Below are 24,235 nucleotides of genomic sequence, written 5' to 3' on the forward strand. Positions count from 1 at the left end.
GTCACCCCCAAAATAGCACTTTGCACCTTCTCAATACCTCGGGTTAACATCATCATCATCATCATCAATCGTATTTATTGAGCGCTTACTATGTGCAGAGCACTGTACTAAGTGCTTGGGAAGTACAAATTGGCAACATATAGAGACAGTCCCTACCCAACAGTGGGCTCACAGTCTAAAAGGGGACTCAACTCAACATGAATTTAGAATCTTCCCATTCTGGACTCAAGTGATGGGTAAGCCATATGACTTAGCAAAGACTTTTTATCACCTAGCAATCTATCAATCAATCAATGGAATATATCGAGCACTTACTGTGGGGAGAGCACTATATCAAACACTTGGGAGAGTACAATCCAACAGAGTTAGTAGATGTGTCCCCTCCCCACAAGGAGCCTCCATTCCACTCCACTCCTCCAATGACCCTGTTCCAAGACCAACACCAGAAGTTCCAGTTCCTGCTTGGAAGACTCAGATGACATTTTGATGAAGGTTTCGGAAACATTTCAAAGGACACAAATCAGCCAAACCCATGCAGGCTGTGAAAATCTCACTGGCAATGGACACAACCTTTTCAGAATAATGGGCTCAGGATGACCCCAGCCAAAATGGGAGACGTTTTGATAACCAATCATGTACCTAATTGACTGGAAATGGAATCAATCAATCAAGCAGTGGAAAGAGCACCGGCCTGGGAGCCAGAATACCTGGTTCTAATCCTGGCTCTGTCACTTGCTCATTCATTCGTTCAATGGTATTTATTGAGCATTTACTATGTGCAGAGCACTGTACTAAGTGCTTGGGAGAGTACAATTCAACAATAAAAAGACACATTTCCTGCCCACAACAAGCTCACAGTCTAGAGGGGGAGACAGACATTAATATAAATAAATTACCGATTTGTACATAAGTGCCATGAGGATGGGAGGGGGAGGAATAAAGAAAATAAATCAGGGTGACTCAGAAGGGAGGGGAGAAGAGGAAAAGAGGACTTAGTCAGAGAAGACCTTTTGGAAAAGATGTGCTTTCAATTAAGGCTTTGAAGTCGGGGAGAGTAATTGTCTGTTGGATTTGAGGAGGGAGGGCTATTCCAGGCCAGAGGCAGGACATGCGTGAGATAGCAAGATAGACTTGTCTCCTGTGTGACTTTGGGCAAGACACTTTACTTCTCTGGGCCTTAGTTTTCTCATCTGAAAAATGATGGTTAAATTCTCCTCCCTCCAACCTAGACTGTGAGCCCCATGTTATAATAGTGACAACGTCCAATCTGATTATCTTATATCTACCCCAGTGCATAGTACAGTTCCTGGCGCAGAGTTAGCGCTTGACAAGTGCCATAAAAAAATCAATCAATGATATTGAGTGCTTACTGCATGCAGAGCACTGTAATAAGTGCTTGGAGAATAGACTACAACAGCGTGGCTCAGTGGAAAGAGCCCAGGCTTTGGAGTCAAAGATCATGGGTTCAAATCCCGGCTCCGCCACTTGTCAGCTGTGTGACTTTGGGCAAGTCACTTAAGTTCTCTGGGCCTCAGTTACCTCATCTGTAAAAATGGGGATTAAAACTGTGAGCCCCCCGTGGGACAACCTGATCACCTTGTAATCTCCCCGGTGCTTAGAACATAGTAAGTGCTTAAAAAATGCCATCATTATTATTACAGTTCCTGGCACAGAGTTAGCGCTTGACCAGTACCATAAAAAAGAAATCAATCAATGATATTGAGTGATTACTGCGTGCAGGGCACTGTAATAAGTGATTGGAGAATAAATTACAACAGAGGTGGTAGACACGATCCCTGCTTACAAGAGGCTGATAGTCTAGAGGGGGAGACAGACTTTAAAATAAATTACAGATAGGAGGAATGGCAAGGTATAATATGCACAAGAGTGTTCTGGGGGCTGACGACAGGGTGGATATCCAGTACTTAAAGGGTACAGATTCAATTGTGTAGGCAATGCAGAAGGAAAAACGAGTAGGGCGATGGAAGGCTTAGTCGAGGGAGACCTCTTAGAGGAGATGTGATTTTAGTCAGACTTTGAAGGTGGAGAGAGTGGTGGTCTGTCATTTATGAAGGGAAAGGGAGTTCCAAGCCAGAGAAGGGAAGTGGGCAAAGGGTCAATGGCGAGATAAACAATATTGAGGTGAAGTGAGTAGGTCAGCATTACAGAAACCAAGTAATGCAGACTTTTTTTTAGTTAAAATCCAAGGCACGGATCTCTATTTTCTCTACAACTTACAAATGACCTTGTCCATCTTTGCCCCATTTGCATTACTGCTTTCTCCCCGGTATCGAGGAAACACAAGATTCTAGGAAAAATACCCAAGAAAGCAGAAATAGCATTGCGACGCTTAATAATAATAATAATTATAATGATGGCATTTGGTAAGCGCTTACTATATGCAAAGCACTGTTCTAAGCACTGGGGAGGTTACAAGATGATCAGGTTGTCCCAGGGGGCTCACAGTCTTCATCCCCATTTTACAGATGAGGGAACTGAGGCACAGAGAAGTGAAGTGACTTGCCCAAAGTCACACAGCTGACAATTGGTGGAGCCGGAATTTGAACCCATGACCTCTGACTCCAGAGCCCGGGCTCTTTCCACTGAGCCATGCTGCTTCTCTTAATGTTTCCAAGCCTACCACTTGGTAGACAGTACTACAGAGTAACATGTGATCAAACCTGAATGTCTCCATTTTGAGAATTGTGGAGCTAAAGAGCTAAATCGGGGACCCATGAACACTGCTACCTGGATTAAGGGTGATTACTGTGTCACAGCATAGTTATGGTTTGTAATGGGCCTAAATGTAATTAAGTCAAGAAAGCAGGAAGCTAAGAGTCAAAAAGTGAAGACCAGGCGAACATTTTATGTTGAAAGTTTTCCTTACAACAGAGTCAGGGAGAATATTTAGAATATGAGAAAAGATTTCCGAAGATATAGTCACGCTCACTAACATGATGATAAGGGGAGAGTGCTAATTCATCTGTGTTTTCGGTTAAAATATATGTATTTCATTCGATTCAAAAACCACATGCTGAAGTGATCTTGCTTCTCGTAAAAGCAATATTTCAGCTTCGGTGTTTTTTATTCTTTTTTTTAATCAAATTATCTCCCAAAGCATTTTGGTTGAAGTTTATTAACAAGGCAATACAGCTATTAATGCTTTGCAGAGCACTCTTGCAAAGTTAAGTAAAGAGACTTGACTTTTCATGTGCATACTGATCAGGCCTTCTGAAGGCCTAAAAGAACTCAAGAGTGTATAGTTGAGTGGTTTTGAAGAAAGAAAATTATGTTCCTCAGCCTTTTATCCATAATGTTATTAGATATGTGGAGGGAGAGCATTCATAAGAAAAACTATATTGCTAGACTGTAACTGGTATTTCAAGTACTGTTATCAGATTTACACAAAAATAAGTTAGGGATTTAGTGGGGCCGGGGGGCAGGGTTGTTGAGGAGTGGGGCCAGGATATACTCATTTTTATCTTGACAGATATTTCAAATATTTCAAAATTCTTTACAGTAATGGCAAACAGGGCTGGGGGAGGAGAAAGATATTTTTATTTCTGAGTGACACACCTAGCCCGTGGAACGAGTAAAAGGGAAAAATTTTAGATGACAAATATCACAAATATCACAAAAAATACATTCTTTTCAAAGTCCTTTACCTTTACTAAAGCAGAAGAAACCCACAGCTATCATCCTCAAGCCAGAGTTGAATAGTAATCATATAACCACCAGTTGGTCAATTTCAGAGTATCGTGAAGATTTTATTTATAATAATGATAATAATAATTGTGGTATTTGTTAAGTGCTTATTATGTGCCAGCCACTGTACTAAGCACTGGGGAAGATACAAGGTAGTCATGTTGGACACAGTCCCTTTCCCACGTGGGGCTCACAGTCTTGATCCTCATTTTACAGACAAGGTTACTGAGGCACAGAGAAGTTAAATGACCTGCCCAAGGTCACCCAGGAGACATGAGGCGGAGCCAGGATTAGAGCCCACATCCTCTGACTCCCAGGACCATGCTCTTTTTATTTCAATCAATCAATCAATCGCATTTATTGAGCGCTTACTGTGTGCAGAGCACTGTACTAAGCACTTGGGAAGTACAAGTTGGAGACATACAGAGACAGTCCCTACCCAACAGTGGGCTCACAGTCTAAAAGGGGGAGACAGAGAACAAAACCAAACATACTAACAAAATAAAATAAATAGAATAGATATGTACAAGCAAAATAAATAGAGTAATAAATATGTACAGACATATATACAGGTATATATGTATATATTTGTAATTATTTGTATTTTTTGTATTAATTTGTAATAAAGGCTGTGTCTGTGGGATCAACTTTAAGGTAGGCTGAAAAAGGATCATGGAATCTGTGTGTGTCTGAATGGCACTAATGACAACTGACTCATTAGCCAGCTAATGTTAGGGGGATTCAATGAGACCGTAGCACTTTTTGTTGCAATTCAGCATGGTTGGGTTTGAAAAGATTAGGCCGAGCTGGCGTAGAGAGGGCAATTTATATTCTGGGGGATTGTGGCTTCATCCGGGCATCTCAACTGGCCTGGGATTGACAAATGGGGGTGCTGAAATCCCGTACGCTTTTTTACCTGGCCCAACTGTTCAGAAAGAGCACAGGAATACATCTCCCCAAGGGAGCCACTAGACTCCCAGGGTCTGTGTGACCTTGGGCAAATCACTACAGAAGCAGAGTGGCTCAGTGGAAAGAGCCCGGGCTTGGGAGTCAGAGGTCACGGGTTCAAATCCCGGCTCTGCCACTTGTCAGCTGTGTGACTTCGGGCAAGTCACTTTGCTTCTCCGTGCCTCAGTTACCTCATTTGTAAAATGGGGATTAAGACTGTGAGCCCCCTGTGGGACAACCTGATCACCTTGTAACCTCCCCAGCGCCTAGAACAGTGCTTTGCACATAGTAAGCGCTTAATAAATGTCATTATTATTATTATTATTATTTAACTTCCCTGGGCCTCAGTTACCTCATCTGTAAAATGGGGACTAAGAGTGTGAATCCCATGGGGGACAGGGACTGTGTTCAACCTGATTAACTTGTATCTACCCCAGCTCTTGGAGAGTAAGCACTTAAGTATGATAATCATTGAGGCCCCAGAAGAATCTGAACTTCATTCACTCATTCAATTGTATTTATTGAGTGCTTTACTGTGTGCAAAGCACTGTGCTAAGCGCTTGGAAGAGTACACTATAAATACACAGTATCTACTCATAATGAGCTCCTTGGCCAGGTGCATGGGGCAGTCAAACACTGGTTTATAAGTAGTCTCCACTTCCCTTACAGACTGTTTCTGTGAGGCAAATCACACATTTGACATAAAACTCAAGCTTGTGGGGAGAGCCCCAAGCAGACAGGTGACTTTTCTGGCTCTAGGGGTTAGCGTAGAGAGCCGCACAAACCCAGAAACCCTGCTACCTGATTCACCCACAGACCGCTATTTTTGCCTTTCATCTCTGTGCCCAGTCCTGCTGGTTTGGGTGGGTGAAAACCATGTCTTGGGTCTTTTTTGCTCTTTCTATCACCCTCATCACTTCAAAGATGGAAGAGGAACGGAGCAGGGAGAGAGGGGAAAAAAGGCAAAGTTGCCATCTCGGAGCTTGAAAATATGAATCCAGATAGGAATGGGTAAGTGGGAGGAAAGCATTAGAAAGGGAAGCCCTTCCTGAGGGTGTACTTGGTCTTTAAAGTTAAGAGTTCATTATGAACAAAGAGCAGGGTTCACCCCTTACTACATGATTGCTTGGTTTCCTGGTCAAACTCTAAGAAATCTTGTCCTTTGGATGGAGAGGGTGATGAACTGTAGTCACGTTCTGAATGCAGAAAGAGGAACAGAAACACGCTTTATGTTGAGTAGCATTTTGTTCTTTAAGGAGGAATGGTGAGATTGGATTAGACAGCCATGATTAGATTGTCAATCAGGCACTCTCCTGACGTACGATAGGGCATGTAGGAAAGCAATCAACCAATCGATCGATGGAATTTACTGAATATTTACTGGGTGGAGAACACTGTATATTGAGCGTTTGGGAGATGGGACCTGGCCCAGTATCTGTATATGCATTTGGCAAATTCAGCTGTTTCACTCCAACACTGAATTATTGTGCCAGCATGGGCCACCTCTCTATTTCTGTTTGCTTAGTGCAAAAATGGGGGCTTATTTATTTGTATGGTTCAGCACCACTAGTTATCTGGATTTGGATGTACACATATCACACTTATGTACATATCCATAATTTATTTATTTATATTAATGTCTGACTCTCCCCTAGACTGTAAGCTCACTGTGGGCAGGGACTGGGTCTGTTATATTGTTATATCATACGCTCCCAATTGCTTAGTTCAGTGCTCTGCACACACTAGTGCTCAATAAATCAAGCTTGGTTTTACTGAAGAAGCGATGGCCTTTTTTTCCTCAGGGAAAGCAACGATTTCCCATCTATGAAAAAATATTTTCTAAAATGCAAACATGCAGTTCCTGATCTCACAGTGGTGATGCGAATAAGCGCTCAATAAATATGATTGAATGAATGAATGAATGAATAGGTAGTCCTCTTGGGAGCTCATTCTTGTACTTCCTGCCTTCTCTTGCAGCTCTTAGCATTTGCAGAACACTGTGGAAATTATGTAATTGGTAGAACACGACCTCCTATAAGTTTCCTTCTTGTCATTTTCCTGCCAGTGTCACCCATCCCCGGAGATATTTACCCATGGACTTGGTTCGACCATGATATGTCTTTTCATATTGTGCTTTGGCTGGAATATTAGGGAATTAGGAAACTTTTGCCCAGTAGTACGTGCCTGTTCGGATGCAGTTATGCCTGGTGTCAGAAGAGACCATTTGTTTGCATTCTCACAGTTTTACACAGAGAGCATTATCCATTCATTCATTCAATATCGTAATTATTGATCACTTACTGTGTGCAGAGCAACGTACTAAGCACTCGGGAGACTACAATATAACAATAAACAGGCACATTCCCTGTCCACAATGAGTTTACAGTCCAGAGGACAAGGTTACAGTCTAGAGGACGAGATTGCGAGGCAAGCTTTCCTTAAGGAAGCATTTTGCAAGAAAGCACCCTTCAGGGCAACCCGAATTCAGAGGATTTGGGTGTATCTAGCTACCATTCAGAAATACATGATGCCCTACAGCCCTGAAGCTTAAAATATTGCAAATTAAGATTACCGCTCATACAGGCTTGTTATTATTATTAACAGTAGTAGTATTTTGATGATGACGATGATGTATTTGTTAGGCACTTACAAAGTGCCAGTCACTGTATTAAATGCTGGGATAAGATAATCAGGTTGGACACAGACTATGTCCCAAATGGGGCTCACAGTTTTAATCCCCATTTTACAGACAAGGTAACTGAGGCACTGAGCAGTTAAGTGATTTACCCAAGATCACAGAGGAGATAAATGGCAGAGCAGGGATTAGAACCCAGGTGCTTCTGGCTCAAGTGATACCACCTCTGCCTAGGATTCTGATAGCTTCCATAAAACATGTTTGAAAAGGCCCTGCTGGCTACATTGCTGGGTTATTGGAAGTTTTGCTGATTAGTCATTAGTGTACCAAAATAGCCTAATTTGGCATTAAGGAACAATGTGTTACAGCAGGTGTTGTTTTTCAGTTGGGATGGGAAACTAAGGCCCTCATCATCCGTAATCATTAAAATGGCCAGATTCCAACTTGAGTAATTACATTCTGTTTACCTAAAATTATCCCAGTCATTTCAATTGATGAAGTCATTGTCCCCTTTCTCATCTAAAAATAAATTTGTTGGGCAATGGTGCCGGTGAAAAGTGGCTTACATATTGGGCTCCCAAAGGTAATCTAGGTACATATATAGAGTATATTAGAATAAGGCCCAAGTCAAATGACAGCTTTGGGGCTTCTGTCTCGGGGCTACCGTCGGGGTGGAGATGGAATGGGAAGGTGGAACTGTGCCAGAAATGATGAGATTACTGAATTTGGAAAGAAAATTCAACTATTATTCAGTGAACTTTTGTTGCAGTTCACCACACTGTGCTTTGAAATTCCCAACGATGGATCACCATGCAGCGTGCCTCAGTGGAAAGAGCATGGGCTTGGGAGTAAGAAGACATGGATTCTAATCCAGGCTCCGCCACTTCTCAACTCTGTGACTTTGGGCAAGTTACTTCTCTGGGCCTTAGTTACCTCATCTGTAAAATGGGGACTAAGACTGTGAGTCCCATGTGGGGCAACCTGATTACCTTGGATACCCCCAGCACTTAGAACAGTGCTTGGCACATAGTAAGCACTTAACAAATGCCATCATTAGTATTGTATTGGTTCATCTGTACATTGAACTTTTCTTTTTCTTGAATAGTATTCATAATCCCTGATGATGACAGCCTGGCATATTTCTTTTAGTAGTCAAACCTTGATTGAGCCTGCATTAAGTGCAATGCACTGTACTAGGCACTAGGAAAATACAAAATAGGGAAATTTGAGCAGATCATGGGGTGACTAAGGTTGGAGAAGGTAAGTGGAAGGAGTAGGGAAGCAAGAAGCCAGATGTCAGGGTGGGGAAGAGGTGATGGGGAGGACCCACAGCCAAACTCATCCTTTGATCGACAAATAGATCCAAAAGAAATACTCACCCCAGCCAGAAGCTCATTCCTCTGCCTATATGGCCAGAGACCTACTGTACTATAGTAATTCAAGCAGATCCAGTGTCAGTTGCAGGGGCCTAGCGTGTGGGTAGAGGCACTGGGCAAGTGGCGGAACGGGCAATTGTGGCAGGGAGAAGGTACACAGTTCTCCAGTGTCCTGTGTCCGCTGCAGAACTGCTGTAGGAGGGGCCAACAAGGAAGATAAGTAAAGATGAAGCAATGTGGCCTAATTGGAAAGCGTACAAGCCTGAAAGTCAGAAGATCTGGGTTCTAATCCCGGCTCTGCCACCTTCCTGCTTTGTGACCTTGGACAAGTCACTTAACTTATTAGTGCCTCAGTTACCTTATTTGTAAAATGGGGATTAAGACTGTGAGCCCCACGTGGGACATGGACTGTGTCCAACCTGAGCGCCCCCCACATTCCCGCCCTACCTCCTTCCCCTCTCCACAGCACTTGTACATATTTGTACAATTTTTTTATGCTATTTATTTTACTTGCACATATTTACTACTCTGTTTTATTAATGATGTGCATACAGCTATAATTCTATTTATTCTAACAGTTTTGGCACCTGTCTACATGTTTTGTTTTGTTGTCTGTCTCACCCTTCTAGACTGTGAGCCTGTTGTTGGGTAGGAACCGTCTCTATATGTTGCTGACTCGTACTTCCCGAGCGCTTAATACAGTGCTCTGCCCACAGTAAGTGCTCAATAAATAGGATTGATTGAATGAATGAATGAATGAACCTGGTTAGCTTGTATCTACCCCAGTCCTTAGTACTGTGCTTGGCAGGCAAATGGTCAGCACTTAACTAATACCATTAAAATTTTGAAAATAGATTACAAGCAGCAAAATCATTATCCCTGGCATATATGAATTTATGTACACCCCCCTTATCCCTCACATACGTATATCTTTCTCTACATATGGCCACTCAATTTATTTAATGGTGTTGTTGCCTTTAATTAGAGTGGAAGCCCCTGTGGGCAGGAAATGAATCACTTTGTTATTCTGTCCTTCCTAACCACCTCCCAAATGCTCAATATGCAGTGTTCTCCACCCAGTAAACGCTCAGTAAATTCCATCTATCAATTGGTTGATTGCTTTCCTACATGCCCTCTCGTAAGTCAGGAGAGTGCCTGATTGACAATCTAATCATGGCCGTCTGAGTGTGCAGGCTGGGATGGAGAAGGAGAGAAGGAAGGTGAGGTAGGAGGGGGCAAGGTGATGGAGAGCTTTGAAGCCAATAGTGAGGAATGAAAATGAGACCACCTGCCAAGGCCATTTTCTTTGATGTCGATACAACAGTAACACTAGTAATATTAGTAACAGTAGTAGCAGTGGTAGTAGTAACATTTATTGAGTGCCCACTTGATGCATTGCTTAACACCTGCTTTACTTGTTCTGATGTTTACATGTATCTCTAATTCTATTTACTTATATTGACGCTATTGATACTTGTTTACTTGTTTTGATGTCTGTACTTTCCAAGCACTTAATACCGTGCTCAGCACACAGTAAGCACTCAATAAATGATTGAATGAACAAATGAATGAATGAATGATTTGCTACTAATGGGTGACTTGGAAAAACTGAGAAAACCCTTGGTAGAGTTTATCTTTTTGAGGCCTGTGACTTGATGTGATGCCATACTTACTGCAGACCACTGAGAAAAGGATAACCTTTCCATGCACACGATGTGGAAGGGATCATCAGTCATGCAACAGTCCTTACCCACCCTCACTTTCAATAGTACCATGTTTGAATCCAAAAGGCAGCTAAGATACCACACACACACATACACAGATAAAAAAGACTTTCAAGATGAATAGGAAGAACCTTAGCTAACTTACTGCCCATAATGGAATAAAAGTATGGAAATTCTTTCCTCAGGGACTCCTAGCTGCTTTACTCTTGACCAAGTTATATTCTGTTGAATGATCTGTATAGCGATGAGCCTGGGAAATATCCAAATTAGATTTTCACGTGACTCCCCATTTCTACCACTGGCTTTTACTAAGTAAACTCGGAAATATTTATTAAATATTTACTTTAGGACTGGATTCTAAGAATCCAATCCTAATTCATGCCAGAAAAAAAATCTACATGCATTCTGAAACATGAAATTGCTCATGCCAAGTGGATATTTACATAAGTAAAAAAACTCAATTATCTGAACAATCATGCAAGTACCTGGCTGCAAGCACAACTATCCAATTTATGTATTCGCATAGAGGCTCTAGGATTTGCAAAGTTATGTGCCCTTTGGCTTTTCCAGGTGTAACTGCAAAGCTATGTTGGAAACTCTGCTCTTAGTCACAATCATTTAGTCTAACAACTTTGCTTCCGGAATGGAAGACCATTTATGGAATCTAGAATCTGCCTGATTTGTCTGTTTATTTATTTTTTAATCCATAGATGATTTATACTTGTCCTATGTGTCAGGAATTCATGTAGAGAAGAGATTGTGTTGGGCAGTTTTTCTAAAATGAATTGACTGCTACTAGAGGTGGTATAATTTAACATCCTGGAGATCAGATCCTTCCATATCATGGCCCACTGGGTTAGTTCAAACAATCTACCGCTAATATTTATTGAACACTTACTTTGAACAGAGCACTGTACTCAACATATGAGAGACTTCAGTGGAGTTAACAGACAGAATCCCTGCCTCTGAAGACCTCGCAATTCAGTGAGGAAGACAGTCTTAAAAACGATTTACAGATAAGAAGGAAAGTAGATATTCAGGAAAGTGCTTAAATAAAAGGGCACATGCCAAGGGTTGCAAGGCTATAAGTGCCAAAATGGTGAGGTGGTTGTTGGATGGATAAGAAACAGGGAAGAGAAGAAATTCATGTATAAAGGTCTCCCGGAGGAGGGGTGTTTCTACAGGGGACTTAAACATGTGGAGAAATGTGCTCTGGTGGATATGAAGGTGAAGACAGTTCCAGTCAGGAGGAAAGACTATGAGTAAGGAGTTAGGGGTGGGAAAGATGAGAAGGCTAATTTGTTTGAGTGGAATGAGGAGTGTGAACTGGGCTGAAGTGGGAGAGAGAATGAACAAGTAGTGGGAAGAAAGCAGGCTGAGTGCCCTAGCTATTGGTCAGGAATTTCTAATTGATGAGGAGAGAGAAATGGTAATCATAGATTTTGAGGTGTGGCGCTATGTATGGGGAATGCCATTTTAGGAAAATAATCCAGGCAACAGAGCTGCAAATAATTTGGGTTCTATAAAGGCATCACTTTCTACACTGTCTTAGAAAAAAACAACTGCTCCTGCATAAAAGGCATTGCCTGCTCTGCACTGCAAAATTAGTCTTAGATTAATCAATCAATCAATCATATTTATTGAGTGCTTTACTGAGTGCAGAGCACTGTATTAAGCATTTGGGAGAGTACACTATAATAATATAACAGGGTTGGTAGCACAGTCCCTGCCCACAAACAGCTTATAGTCTAGAGGGGGAGAAAAATAATAATTGTGTTATTTGTGAAGTACTTATTATGTTACAGACATTGCACTAAATTCTGGGAGAGATATAAGATAATCAGGTTGGACACAGTCCTCTTCCTCCAAGCCCAGAAGGGAGGACTAAGCTCAACATGATGAGATTCTCCTCTAGACTGCAAGCTCCTTGTGGGCAGGAAACATGTCTACCAATTCTGTCATATTTTAAGTGCCTGAGCACTTAGTACAGGACTCTGCACATAATAAGCACTCAAGAAATACTACAGATTGATGAATTCAATGTCTTACTTGCTGGGGTTGAGGGCAATGTTACACTACTGAGAAGCAGCATGACTTAGTGGAAAGCACACAGCCTGGGAGTCAGAGGTTGTGGGTTCTAATTCCGGCTCCTCCACTTATCAGCTGTTTGACTTTGGCCAAGTCACTTAATTTCTCTTTGCCTCAGTTACCTCATCTGTAAAATGGGGATTAAGATTTTGAGTCCCACATAGGACAAGCTGATTACCTTGCATCTATCTCAGAGCTTAGAACAGTGCTTGGCACTTAGTAAGCACTTAAGAAACACCATCATTATCATTATTACTACTGCACTGCCCTGGCTGTGCTCAGCTGGGAAAAGAGGGGCCCAAGCCTGCTAAAGTTGGGGTCCAGTCATCGCCGCGGAATGCAATTCTGTTTCCCTGTGGCAGCGACCAGTCTACTCCCCAGCTTTGAAAGAGCCCAGTCAAAGCTCTTCAGCATCTGGCCGGGTCAGCTGTGGAGAGCTGGGGAATTGATAGTGCAAAATCACACATATCACAGGGCTTTTAGTTTCGGTTGGGATCAGTTTTAACTGAGCTTTAAACAAATACTCTCTCTTTGATTGTACATACTTGCAGAGTGACTGTAAAAAGGTGCAAACTAAGCTTTCATTACATTCACATCTTCTTCTGGCACATCTAATCCCAATTTCCCTTGTTTTATGTTGAAACTATACATAGATTGTTCCTCACGTTTAACTGTAGCAGTTCTATCAAATAATGTCTTCTCTTGGACTGCACTAGATAATTTATCTGGATCATGGGATTTGCAACCTTGAAAATAGACCTTCAAAGTCTTATTAAACTCACATTTCTTCCCAGAGGCCTTACCTAAGCCCCCATTTCCTCTACTCCCTCTCCCTCTGTATCAGTAATACAGTTGGATATGTACCCTTTAAGAACTGGATATTCACCCTGCTCTCAGGCCCATAGCACTTATGTACATATCCATAGTTTATTTTTATGTCTATCTCCCCCTATAGACTGTAAGTTCCTGGTGGGCAGGGACTGTGTCTACCAACTTTGTACTCTCTCAAGCACTTAGTAAAATAATTTCCACTAAATTATTTCATTTCATCAATTAATCAAATTTTCAAGTCAGAATCTCTAAATAGGAGTTGGCAAGGGTTATTCTTGTCCATTTGCAACATATTCTGGGTTTTCTTTTTCTTAGTCCAATGCAATTTATTTAGGACTTCAGGCTTTTTTAACACTATTTTGGTAAATTTATTAGTTCATTCCCTGAGCTCTCATTGGATCCTCTGGCTTGTTTATATTCATATTTTCTAACAGAGAGGAACACACCGGATTCAACTCTACTAGAAATTTACATTCATCAAGAGTGATTTTCATAGGATGCTCATTATTTGAACTGCCCACCCTCTTTGTAATAGTTACAACTCTGTTCTACTGCATTCTCCTAAGCTCTTAGTATAGTGCTCTCCACATAGTAAACGCTTAATAAATATCATTAGTAGATTGACTGCTTGAGGTGCCACAAACCTCAATCTACTAATAATCATTTTCATATTTTTAAAGTATTCTTAGTTTATTATTTGATATTAATTCATTCCAATTGATCTGTTATTCCTTTGTCAGAAAGTCTATTCTGATGTGTATGCTTTCTTTTCTTGTCCTTTCCCACCTTTTAATTTACAAAATAGATTTTTTATAATGAGAAAAATCAAGAAACTATTGTAATTAGTCTTATGCTAAAAAGAATAATTCACGTAAGAAAGAGTACTTAAAGTGAATCCTCGCTGGCTAACCATACATTTTTCTCCTCCTAGTGAATATGTCCTTGGGGGCTTAGTGAAATTTTAAAGGTCATCAAAACATTATGGGGCAAGATTTTAAAAATCATTTGGCATATTTGTGATTCTTCATTTGGAAATGAAGAGGGAAAATCCACAAAAATCTTGAAGGACTTAATTCTGAGGACTACAGAAGCTAGAAAATGTTTTAAAAGTAAGATCTAGCATTTGTAATTAAGGAGGCAGTAGCTAGCCTGCAAGCTCATTGTGGGCGGGGAACGTGTCTATAACTGTAATAATGTACTCTCCCAAAATGCTTAGTACAGTGCTCTGCACATAGTAAGTGCTCAATAAATATGATTGATTGATTGAGTGTGGAAAGAAATACAAGATATGAAAATGCCTGGCACGGGGGAAACCATAGTCATCTACTGGCCATAGGAGGTGAAACTTTGAGGGAGAAGTAGCTTGGAATCAAGCATTTTGTTCCAAATCTCAAGTTAATTCTTAGGGAATTTTTTCTTGTGTGGTGTTTGCACAGAGAATAGCCTTCAGAGTTCACTTCTCATTTGGGAGAAAGTGTGGGAAGCCTCCATTCTACTCATGCCAAGGCACAGTTCCCTTCTGTCCACTGGGATTTAGGGATGGAGGTTGTATACAGAGGTTGATAGAAATAAACTTTTCTAAACGCCAGAATCGCACAGCTAGATGAAAAAATCTACTGCTTAATCATTCCCTTTCCTTCCCTTGCATCATCTCCACTACACTGTTTTCAACTTTTCCGATTTCCTCAACAGGCATAACACCACACTGTGAGAATGGAATTTTTCATTTAGGCCATGAATTTCTTTTCACAGATCAAAATTCTGATTAGTTACTAAGCTAATGTTTGGGGATGCACCAAGTATAGACCTAAACGTTTGGGAGGATGTTTCCTCACACACATTATAGGTTTTTTTAGGAAACAGGCCTAACAGAGGCCTAATAGAATCAGTCAGACCTGCACTGCTAATGCAATCAGGACTTTGAACCAGATGGGGAAGTTGGACTGTCAAGATTTTCTCAAAGTGAAGAAAAACTTTCCTTCTCTCTTTTTGGTGGAAGGACCTAGAACAGCATCCAAATGGTACTAAATTAACCTAGCAGCAGGAAACGGGATCAACTCTAAGGAAATGAAACTGTCCCGTTCAAATCTGGAAAGGCAGCAACTCTCGGCATTCACATCTGGAGAAGCATAGTACTGAGGCAACAGCTGAAGTATTTTAATGCAGGAAAGAGTAATTTGAGGATCTTAGGGAGCCTTACATTCATCATAAAATAATTTTAATATATTTACTTAATGCCTCAAATCTATTTTAACAACATTAGGAGATTAGAATGCTTACCATAAGACGTTATAGGTCTTGTGTGAAATATGCCCAACGGAATCAATCAGGATTTAGGCAAACTGCTGCACGTTTCATAATTTTACACTAGGCACTCAAGTTTTCATTCTGGTAGGTCATTTGATTCTCTGCAGGTGGCTGGGCCTGCTTCTCAATAGTGCGCTATGACTACCATGTTCCAAATGAAAGACGATTATCATTGTGGGTAGTGTTTTACTATTTTAAACAAGTCTTTAGGTCTAATGTAAAGATTCCTTCAAATAATGCATCCGGCTAAGCTTCTGTGGCCCCAAACTCCTAATTTAAAAATGTTGATAAATGAAGTATCTCTTTAGTTAATAAATGAAGTATCTCTTTAGTTATCCTTTGTCAGCAACATTCATTTTAATGGAAAGTGAGTTTACAGGGTTACATGATTGAACTACTGAGCCAAGTCAGTGTTGGCAAATGATGGGCTAAATTATTGATGTTACACACTAATGAATTCTGATGAGAAATAAAACACAGACATTACGTTTCAAGTGGTTCATAATTATTTTTGTACTTTAAAAGCAATTTTATTCTTTTTCCAAATCATACTGGCTCTGTAAAACAAAAACATACTTAGTGATTATAACTAAAATTATTGAGTTTGTGGCAAAAACGCTCTTGTAAGTTTTCATTTCTGGGAGACTAATGTTATTCACACTAGGTTTTTGATTTCCTTATATACTTCTGGGAAAAGATAATTAAATTAAAGGTCTAAATTTTTAAACCAGTGTCTTTAAATAAGATAATCTGCTTTGCAACCATGGTTAGCAGTTCAATAGATGCATTTATAATCTATGATATATCTATCAACACGTTTACTGGAGATGAGCTGCCATAATTAATTCAGGTAATGACAAAAACAGAAGGGCTGCCAAAAAGCAGCTTTGGGCTTGTAAACAATTCATCTTCAAACTTGTGATACAGCATGATGTGTGTACGCTAATGAGGTTTAGGTTCAGAGGAATCGATAGCTTGATGGAAACGGATAGAGAAGCAGGATCAACTTCGGCTAGGCCAAAGGGCCAGAGGGAGGTGGAAACATCAGTTAAATAATGAAATGGACAGATTTCCCTAATTCTTCTCTCATTTCCCTGATGGAGCGGATCTGAGATCCTTTTACAAATGTGGAAGAGCATTAGTTTCCTGCAGTACACCACACTGTGTGGAATCACTAAGCAGTAGCACCATTTGGCTTTAAGTTAGATAGGATTTCACATTCAGGTCTCTCTCCACCCCCTCCTCCCCGCATTTTTCTTTTCTGGTTATATTTTCTGGGCTTTGGGGATCTAGGGAGGGGTATTTGAAAAATGCTCCCTCGGTTAGCCAGAGAGAAGGCTGAGGTGTAGAAGCTGAGGGAAGAGAAGGAATGAAGTCTGAAGGAACAGGGAGGGAAGCAGCACGGCCTAAAGGAAAGAACACAGGATTGGGAGTGGGGAGACCTGGGTTCAAATCCCAGATGCCTGACTTGCCTTCTGTGTGACCTTAGTCCCTTCACTTCTGTGTGCCTCAGTTTCCTCATCTGTAAAACGGGGATTAAATAACTGTTCTCCCTCCCTCTTGACTGTGAGCCCAATGCAGGAGGGACTATGTCTGATCTGATTGAATAGTGCCTGGCCCTTAGTAAACACTAAACAATTATTATTATTATTTTTATTATTATTATTATCCTTATGTTTATCAGATTCTGGCAGTCTCAGGACAACACATCTGAATTCTTTCCGTAGTGATATGCACCAATAAAAGCATATACCTCATATGTCACGCCAAGCTCCACATGGCCTCCCACTTAAAGAGTCTCTTTCTTTTTATACTGTGACCATTATTATCCAGGTGCCTCAGGCTCTCATATTAGGTCACTGGGTTTCATTCTCTCCTTCCTCTTTTTTCTTTTTTAATTTAATACGACAGAACAGTTCGGGAGGGTGGACATAAGTAGCAGGCTAAGGTAAGTATTTAGGACTTTTTTCTTTTTTTAATCATAATCTAACATCACATTGTAATGGTACTATGTCACATGTTACAGTGTCTAGGAACTGGTATTAAAATCATTTTTCTATGTAATCTCAATTCAAAACAGTTTCACCATGTAACAATGATGTCTAATTGTCTGAAGAATACCTACTGGCTATGCTCTATTAATCGATTTTCAAACTTAAAACATATCTTTAAAAAATCACCTAAACATCAAAATGACCCATCCTCATGAAAAATATATTGCCAATCATTTTTTTTTAAGATGGTAAATTTTTTGGTCTGAGTTTAAACAATAGCAGTGTCAAATTATGATCACTCAATCAACCAATCATATGTATTAAATATTTACTGTGTGCAAAGCACTTTACTAAGTGCTTGGGAGAATACAATAGAACAGAATTGGTATACACTTTCCCTGCCCACCAGGAGTTTAGAGGCTATAGGGAGGAGTTTACAGTTCAGAGGGGATTTTTGCCTCATACAATGCCAACAGAGTTTAGTACTATTTTGCTATAAAAAGTCTGGAGAAAATACACAGTTGAGGATTACTACACTATTGAAAAAATATGTGAGATTCTAGAGAGTTAAAATATTTAATTAAAAGTGTCATTTAATGCTGACAATTCTCAACACTTTCATACACTATTCTCAATGAAGATTATGTGAATGGTAAACACTTGAATTAAAGTAAGAGAAACATCTTGGGAGAGGAAAGTGGGGCAGTGGAAAGGGGAAATCTGGGTAAAAATTTCAGACAAATTAGATTTTTTTTTGCAAGTTTTTTGTGGTATTTGTTAGGCGCTTACCGTGTGCCAAGTACCGGGGTTGATACACAATAATCAGGTTGGAAACAGTCCCTGTTGCACATACAGCTCACGGTCTTAATCCCCAGTTTGTAGATGAGGTAACTGAGGCACAGAGAAGTTAAGTACCTTGCTCAAGGTCACACAGCAGACAAGTGTCAGAGGTGGGATTAGACTTAGTCCTGCTCACTCCCAGGCCTGTGCATTTCCCAGTAGGCAGTGATACTTTTCACAAGTGCTTGAAAATATTCAACTGGTTAAAATCACTCAATGTGATAGTACCCTGATAATAAAAGAGATAAAAACTGCAGTGGAACCTGTGTGTAAAAGATAAGGCCTCCCCCCGGGCCCACTTTACTAGCAGATACTAATACTGAACAATTTATATCTGAGAGCTACAGTGCCAAGAAGCCAATAGGCCAAAGTTCTACTAAGGCAGATCAGTCTTTTTGAAGCTGTCTGGTTCTATTAACAGAAAGGATCATAGGTAAAGGCAAGCCAAGCTGAATCCCCAATGACATCTCAGTAACCTCCCTTTAATTCCAGAATGTATTCCTTTCTGTATTTTTTCTGTACTGTCTTCAGGCCCCAACATCCAACCTGATCAGTTTCTGACCATCCAGTTGGAAAGTCTTGCAACCTGGAACCTTATGATCCCCTATTGTGCTGAGGGAGTAATTCTGTTTAGGGCTTCAGCTGATCCTTACCCCCTGGGCCTCCCTCAGCCCTACAGCACTTAAGTACATATCCATAATTCATTGGCCTATTTAGATCATTTTATTTATATTAATGTCCATCTCCCCCTTTAGACTGCAAGCTCTTTGTGGGCAGGGAATGTGGCTACCGACTCTGTTCTGTTGTACTCTCCCAAGCCCTTGGTACAATGTTCTACACACGGTGAGTGCTCAATAAATATGATTGATTAATTAGCTCTGTCCTGGGGTGGCTGGAGAGGGGGTAGAAGAGGGTTTAAAAAGTGCGGTGGTCATAGGAAAGGGAGAGAAGCAGCTGATGCTTCTGGAACAATTACAAATAAATCAGTGGTATTTATTGAGTATTTATTGTGCAAAACGCTGTACTAGGTGCTTGGGAGAATTAAATAAAACAGTTTGTAGACACATTCCTTGCCCACAGGGTGCTTACAGTCTAGAATTGTGGTGATGAGGGAAGCTGAGACATCCAGCTGTTTCTGCAGATTTGGCCAGTGACAAGAGGTGATGAAGATTTTGGGGAGTCATTTGGGGAGGGTTTGAGAAGACTGACATCTCTGCTCTGAGAGCATTCTCACACTGGTAGACTTATTTTCCCTTTCTCTTCTGTGAAAATAGGGGGGCACTGTGGGGTAGTGGAAAGAGCACGGGCCTGGGAGTTAGAGGACTTGGGTTCTAATTCCAGCTCAGCCACTTGTCTGCTGGGTGACCTTGGGCAAGTCTCTTTACTTCTCTGTGTCTTGGCTACCTCTTCTGTAAAATGGGGATTAAGACTGTGAGCCCTATGTGGAACAGGGACTGTGTCCAACCTGATTATCTTGTAGCTACCCCATTGTGCAGTACATTGCCTGGCACATAGTAAGTGCTTAAGAAATACCATTAAAAAATATGAACTAACATTCTGGCTGGCTTATAAAGGCCTCTTCCAGCTCTCTCATTCTTTGATCTCTCCACCACCTTCAAGCACCAGGCATTGCCAGCCCGTGATATCTTTTCGTAGGGCCCTGAACTCCATATTAAATTTGGAGGCTGTATTCTGGCTAAAGTATGGCATGTTGTCTGCTAAAAGTTGAAATCTTCTCTTTTTCCTTCTCATCTTACAATGCTCCGATTCAAACCATCGTTCCCACATTCCCGAAGACCTTCACATTTTACTGTGAGCGCAGTTGTGTGGGGAAATGCTATTCATCCATATGATTTGCCTTACATAATCAAGAGCCTGCATCCCTGCCAGCCATAAATGAGTTTGATTCATCTCTAGGACCACTTGCAACTGAACATGCTATTTACCCTGTACTTTAGAAGGTTCTCTTGTACTGACAAAATATTTGAAAGAAAGATTAAAGATGGATAAAGTCAGGTTTAGCCCTTTTCATTTTATTTGATTCCATAACTATGGTTTCATCCAACATCTAGGAATCCACTATTGTTTCTCTTCCAAAAAACGCTAACAACTTTTGTTAATTTGAACATCATCAGTGTGTCTGAATAGGTGGACTTTGCCCATTCAGTTGGGTATCTCTGTCACAATGTACATACAAGCATGTAAATGTGTATCATTTAATAACATTATATTTGGAGCACATATTTTTTCTTGGAATAAAGCACACAATAAGCACTTAAATATCATTATTCTTACCATTAATAATAATAATAATAATAATGAACAAAGCCAAGGATAATTATTGCCACTGAGTAAAGGAAATCAGACATCTTGCAGAACAGAAAAGACCTAATCTTTGCTTTCACTGATCAAAATCCTCTATCTTCTTTCTGCATTCCACCCCACCACTACAACATTGGTCCAATACTCAGAAAAGGACTGCCCAATGCCTACCCACCACCAACTTCAGTTACCTCAGATGAGTCTTATTGTTATGGGGGGAGGGAAAGGATTCCCAGTAATGGCTAGGAAGTCTCACCTTAGGAAATCACATTTAACCTTTTTCACATTTTATGAACATCCAAATTAGTACACATATGAATGACTTCCATAACAATTTCCTCAGCAAAAACCCTTGGCTGCCTGGTTCTTGAATTTAATCAGATGCAAACAGACATAAGGACCTGGAAACTTGGACTTCCAAATAACGGGTTCTGATGCTGCCACCAACACACATGTACCTTCAGGAGGGAGAAGCACCTGAGTAGCTCCAGCTCATTTACAGATTCAGTCCACACATTTAAATGGAACCTTCAGCTGAGGCCAGTAGCCCTCAGGTATGTCCTTTTCATTAATGTGTCCCCTTCAATGCTAACAAAGTGTCTTCTAAATGGAAGACATCTGCACCAGACTGGAGATTAGGGCCAATCCACACCTCAAATGGTCCAAAATTCCCAAATCCTACCTTGCAGATGAGAGAACCAAGGCTTTAAATGCCCCAGCAGTATTGTCTAGCTAAGGCAAACTCTTTGACCTTGCTTGACTGTCTTTCTATCTCTTTAATTTCCAAGGTTTTCTAACAAGCATAACAATGTGTCCCTTTGTCAACTTGAATGGAGAAGCCAAAGGTGATAGCCAAACAGTAGAATCAAATGCTGATGCTTTAGGTGATAGCATGACAGGAATGCGCTCTGCACGGTTTTTAGAGATTGTTAGTTTTTCAGTCATTCAGGATAACTCAATTGATGGGTACAATTTATCCTGTGCGAGTGGTATATTTTAGGCAGAAGAAAAGGATTTTCCAAGTTGTCGTTCATTATAATATAGACTAGTAATTGATGTAAAAATTCAATCACAGGTTATATTCACAACCTAACACTTAAAACACTAATGTCAGATGAGACTAATTTCACGTTTCACATTCAAAGAAACCAAGAGAGCACCTGTAGAGTCTAGCCAAGCTGTAATTATTATTCATACATTTTGGCCTCTATATTAATGGAGGTCTTTTCTTTATCCATATTCATGAAAGCCAAGTCATCTTAAGGATTAAAAAACCTGCCAATTGCAAAATACTCCATTAAGATATGAACAGAGCTCTTTCCATTTTTCCTAATGATTTAATTTTGCTCTTTTAAAATTTTTGACTTGACAACACCTGAGAATGGGTGAAACCTAAGGCCACACCTGCTGGGTTTTGTAGGATTCTCTTTTTTTAAAAATCATTCAGGAAAGGTACTAAAAATGGACCCCAGTGAGGATCTATAAAGGAGCTATTCAAGCTGGGATCAAAATAGCTTTCTTCTTTAATCACGTTAATAGCAGTCACACAGTGCATTAGGGTAATATTAAAATTTAAGAAAAATGTGCAGTCTTAATGCTCAGTCTGTAATAAGCTGTTGCTGAAAATGCAAGTTATGGTTTATTAAATACGCTGCATTAAACATTGCACGTTATGCTAAGTAACAGTTTCTAGAAACAGGGGTTAAGAGGGTTTTCTTTTCAACTGTGGTCTTGCACCAAACCATGACATCTGGAAATGACCTTGTATGATGTCAAGTAATCAAGAAGAACATATTCATAAGATATTTTCAAAAGCATACAATAAACATTTACAGGACATATAAAATGGTCTAGAAAACACAAAACCCACCTTTGGAAAAAAAAACAAACCCAAAAACTATGCCGAGGCAAATACCCTCCTGCAAGCATCTGGAAAATGCTGCTGTAACCAAATCCCATGTTTCTTATCTACGTAAAGGAATCTCCGAGTCTGACTATGAGAGTCTAGCAGAATAACTGCTTTATGGTAAAGAAATTATGTAACTAAGAAAATGCATAAGCCAGTATTGTTTACCCTGGCAGTGGAATTTGCACAAAGACAGAACATGGTAACGATATTTCGTCAAGCAGCTGAGTGACAAGCCTCAACGCCAGGAGATTTTTAAAAAAATGTATTTAGACAAAATGTGTTAACAACCTGTTCAAAGCTTTGTGAAAAATAAGTCCTATCGGGTTTTTTTCCCCAAAGTATGCATGGTATATGTGCCAACTTGGTGAATTCATCCTTCATGCAATTCCAGTTTATTAAAGAGGTTAAAAATTTATAAAACTCTGATGGGATATGGTTTTAATGCTTCATCACACTACCCATCATTTGCTTTTCAATCTAGATCAGAATGATCTTTCCGACTTCCTTGCAATCACCTACCTGCACAGCTAATATTTTCTGAGCATTCTCCTGAGAGACTCCCTGGAACTTCGCCAACCCTGCTTGGCTATAGAGGCCTCGCAGTTTGAAGTACTCCTCCAGTGCCCTGTTCATCCTGCTTTGTAGCACGCAGAACTAAAGGGGGGGAGAAGGAGGGAAAAAAAAAAAACCACACCAGTCAGAGTGGGAGAGGAAATTAATGGCAGTGTTCAAGAAGAATGATGGAGGGAAATATAGAAAGCAGTCAATAGCCCATTCTGCACTGTACGGACCTGACAGGAATTTCACAGTCTCTTGATTTTTCAGCCCACTCATGCGCATTCATCAGAAACCAGTCACATCTGGCTGCCAGGATGGGGGGTTAATTTTCTCTAAATGGCTCAGCAGTTTTGTTCTAGCTGAGGCAAACTCTGTGACTGCAAAGCTGATGAGTAAAATATTTCTACTTCACCCAGTTTAACTCAAAACCGATAGCCTCGGGACATATTGAACCTTTCTTAAAAAAAATAATCTTTTGAAGCTTTTTTGAATGGCACATCAGGTCAGGCCAAAGTTTAAAATGCAAGTTTAAGACTTTGATGGACACCATTGCTTTTTTTTCCCCCTTGTAGAGCTTATCATAGCCAGGCAATGTGTGCTTTAGAGCATGACAAAACTAAAGAGAATTAACTTAGCCATCAACTGCTGAGGGAGAACAATAACAGGAAAGAAATTTCCAGATAGAACTCCCTATTAATCTACCTAGCTATAACCATGTGACACGAAAGCATCTCAGCACACTAAACTACAGTGAATGCAGTGCTTGAGAAGTGATGGTTTTTCTTCTGACTTTATACCTATACAAAAGATCACTCATGAGGAATTTTACCCATCAAAAAAAGAATTTTAATTAAAACATGAAACAGAGGGTTACTTAATGTTATGATGATACTAATAATAGTATTTGTTAAGCAGTTCCTACACGTCAAGCACTGTGTACTAAGTGCTGAGGTAGATGCAAAATAATACAGTTGGGACACAGTCCCTGTCCCATATGG

The 24,235-nt window shown here is 40.3% G+C and overlaps 1 protein-coding gene across 1 annotated transcript in view; it reads right to left on the minus strand.

Annotated features, from left to right (window-relative positions):
• Window positions 1-24,235, minus strand: part of CCDC178 (coiled-coil domain containing 178) — a 244,510-nt gene that overhangs the window by 1,216 nt on the left and 219,059 nt on the right. The window contains exon 19 of the mRNA XM_038766705.1: window positions 23,199-23,333. Coding sequence (XP_038622633.1) covers window positions 23,199-23,333 — 135 coding nt within the window. The remainder of the gene's footprint in view (window positions 1-23,198; window positions 23,334-24,235) is intronic.

Source organism: Tachyglossus aculeatus, chromosome 25 (genome assembly GCF_015852505.1).
Source record: "Tachyglossus aculeatus isolate mTacAcu1 chromosome 25, mTacAcu1.pri, whole genome shotgun sequence".
NCBI lineage: Eukaryota > Metazoa > Chordata > Mammalia > Monotremata > Tachyglossidae > Tachyglossus > Tachyglossus aculeatus.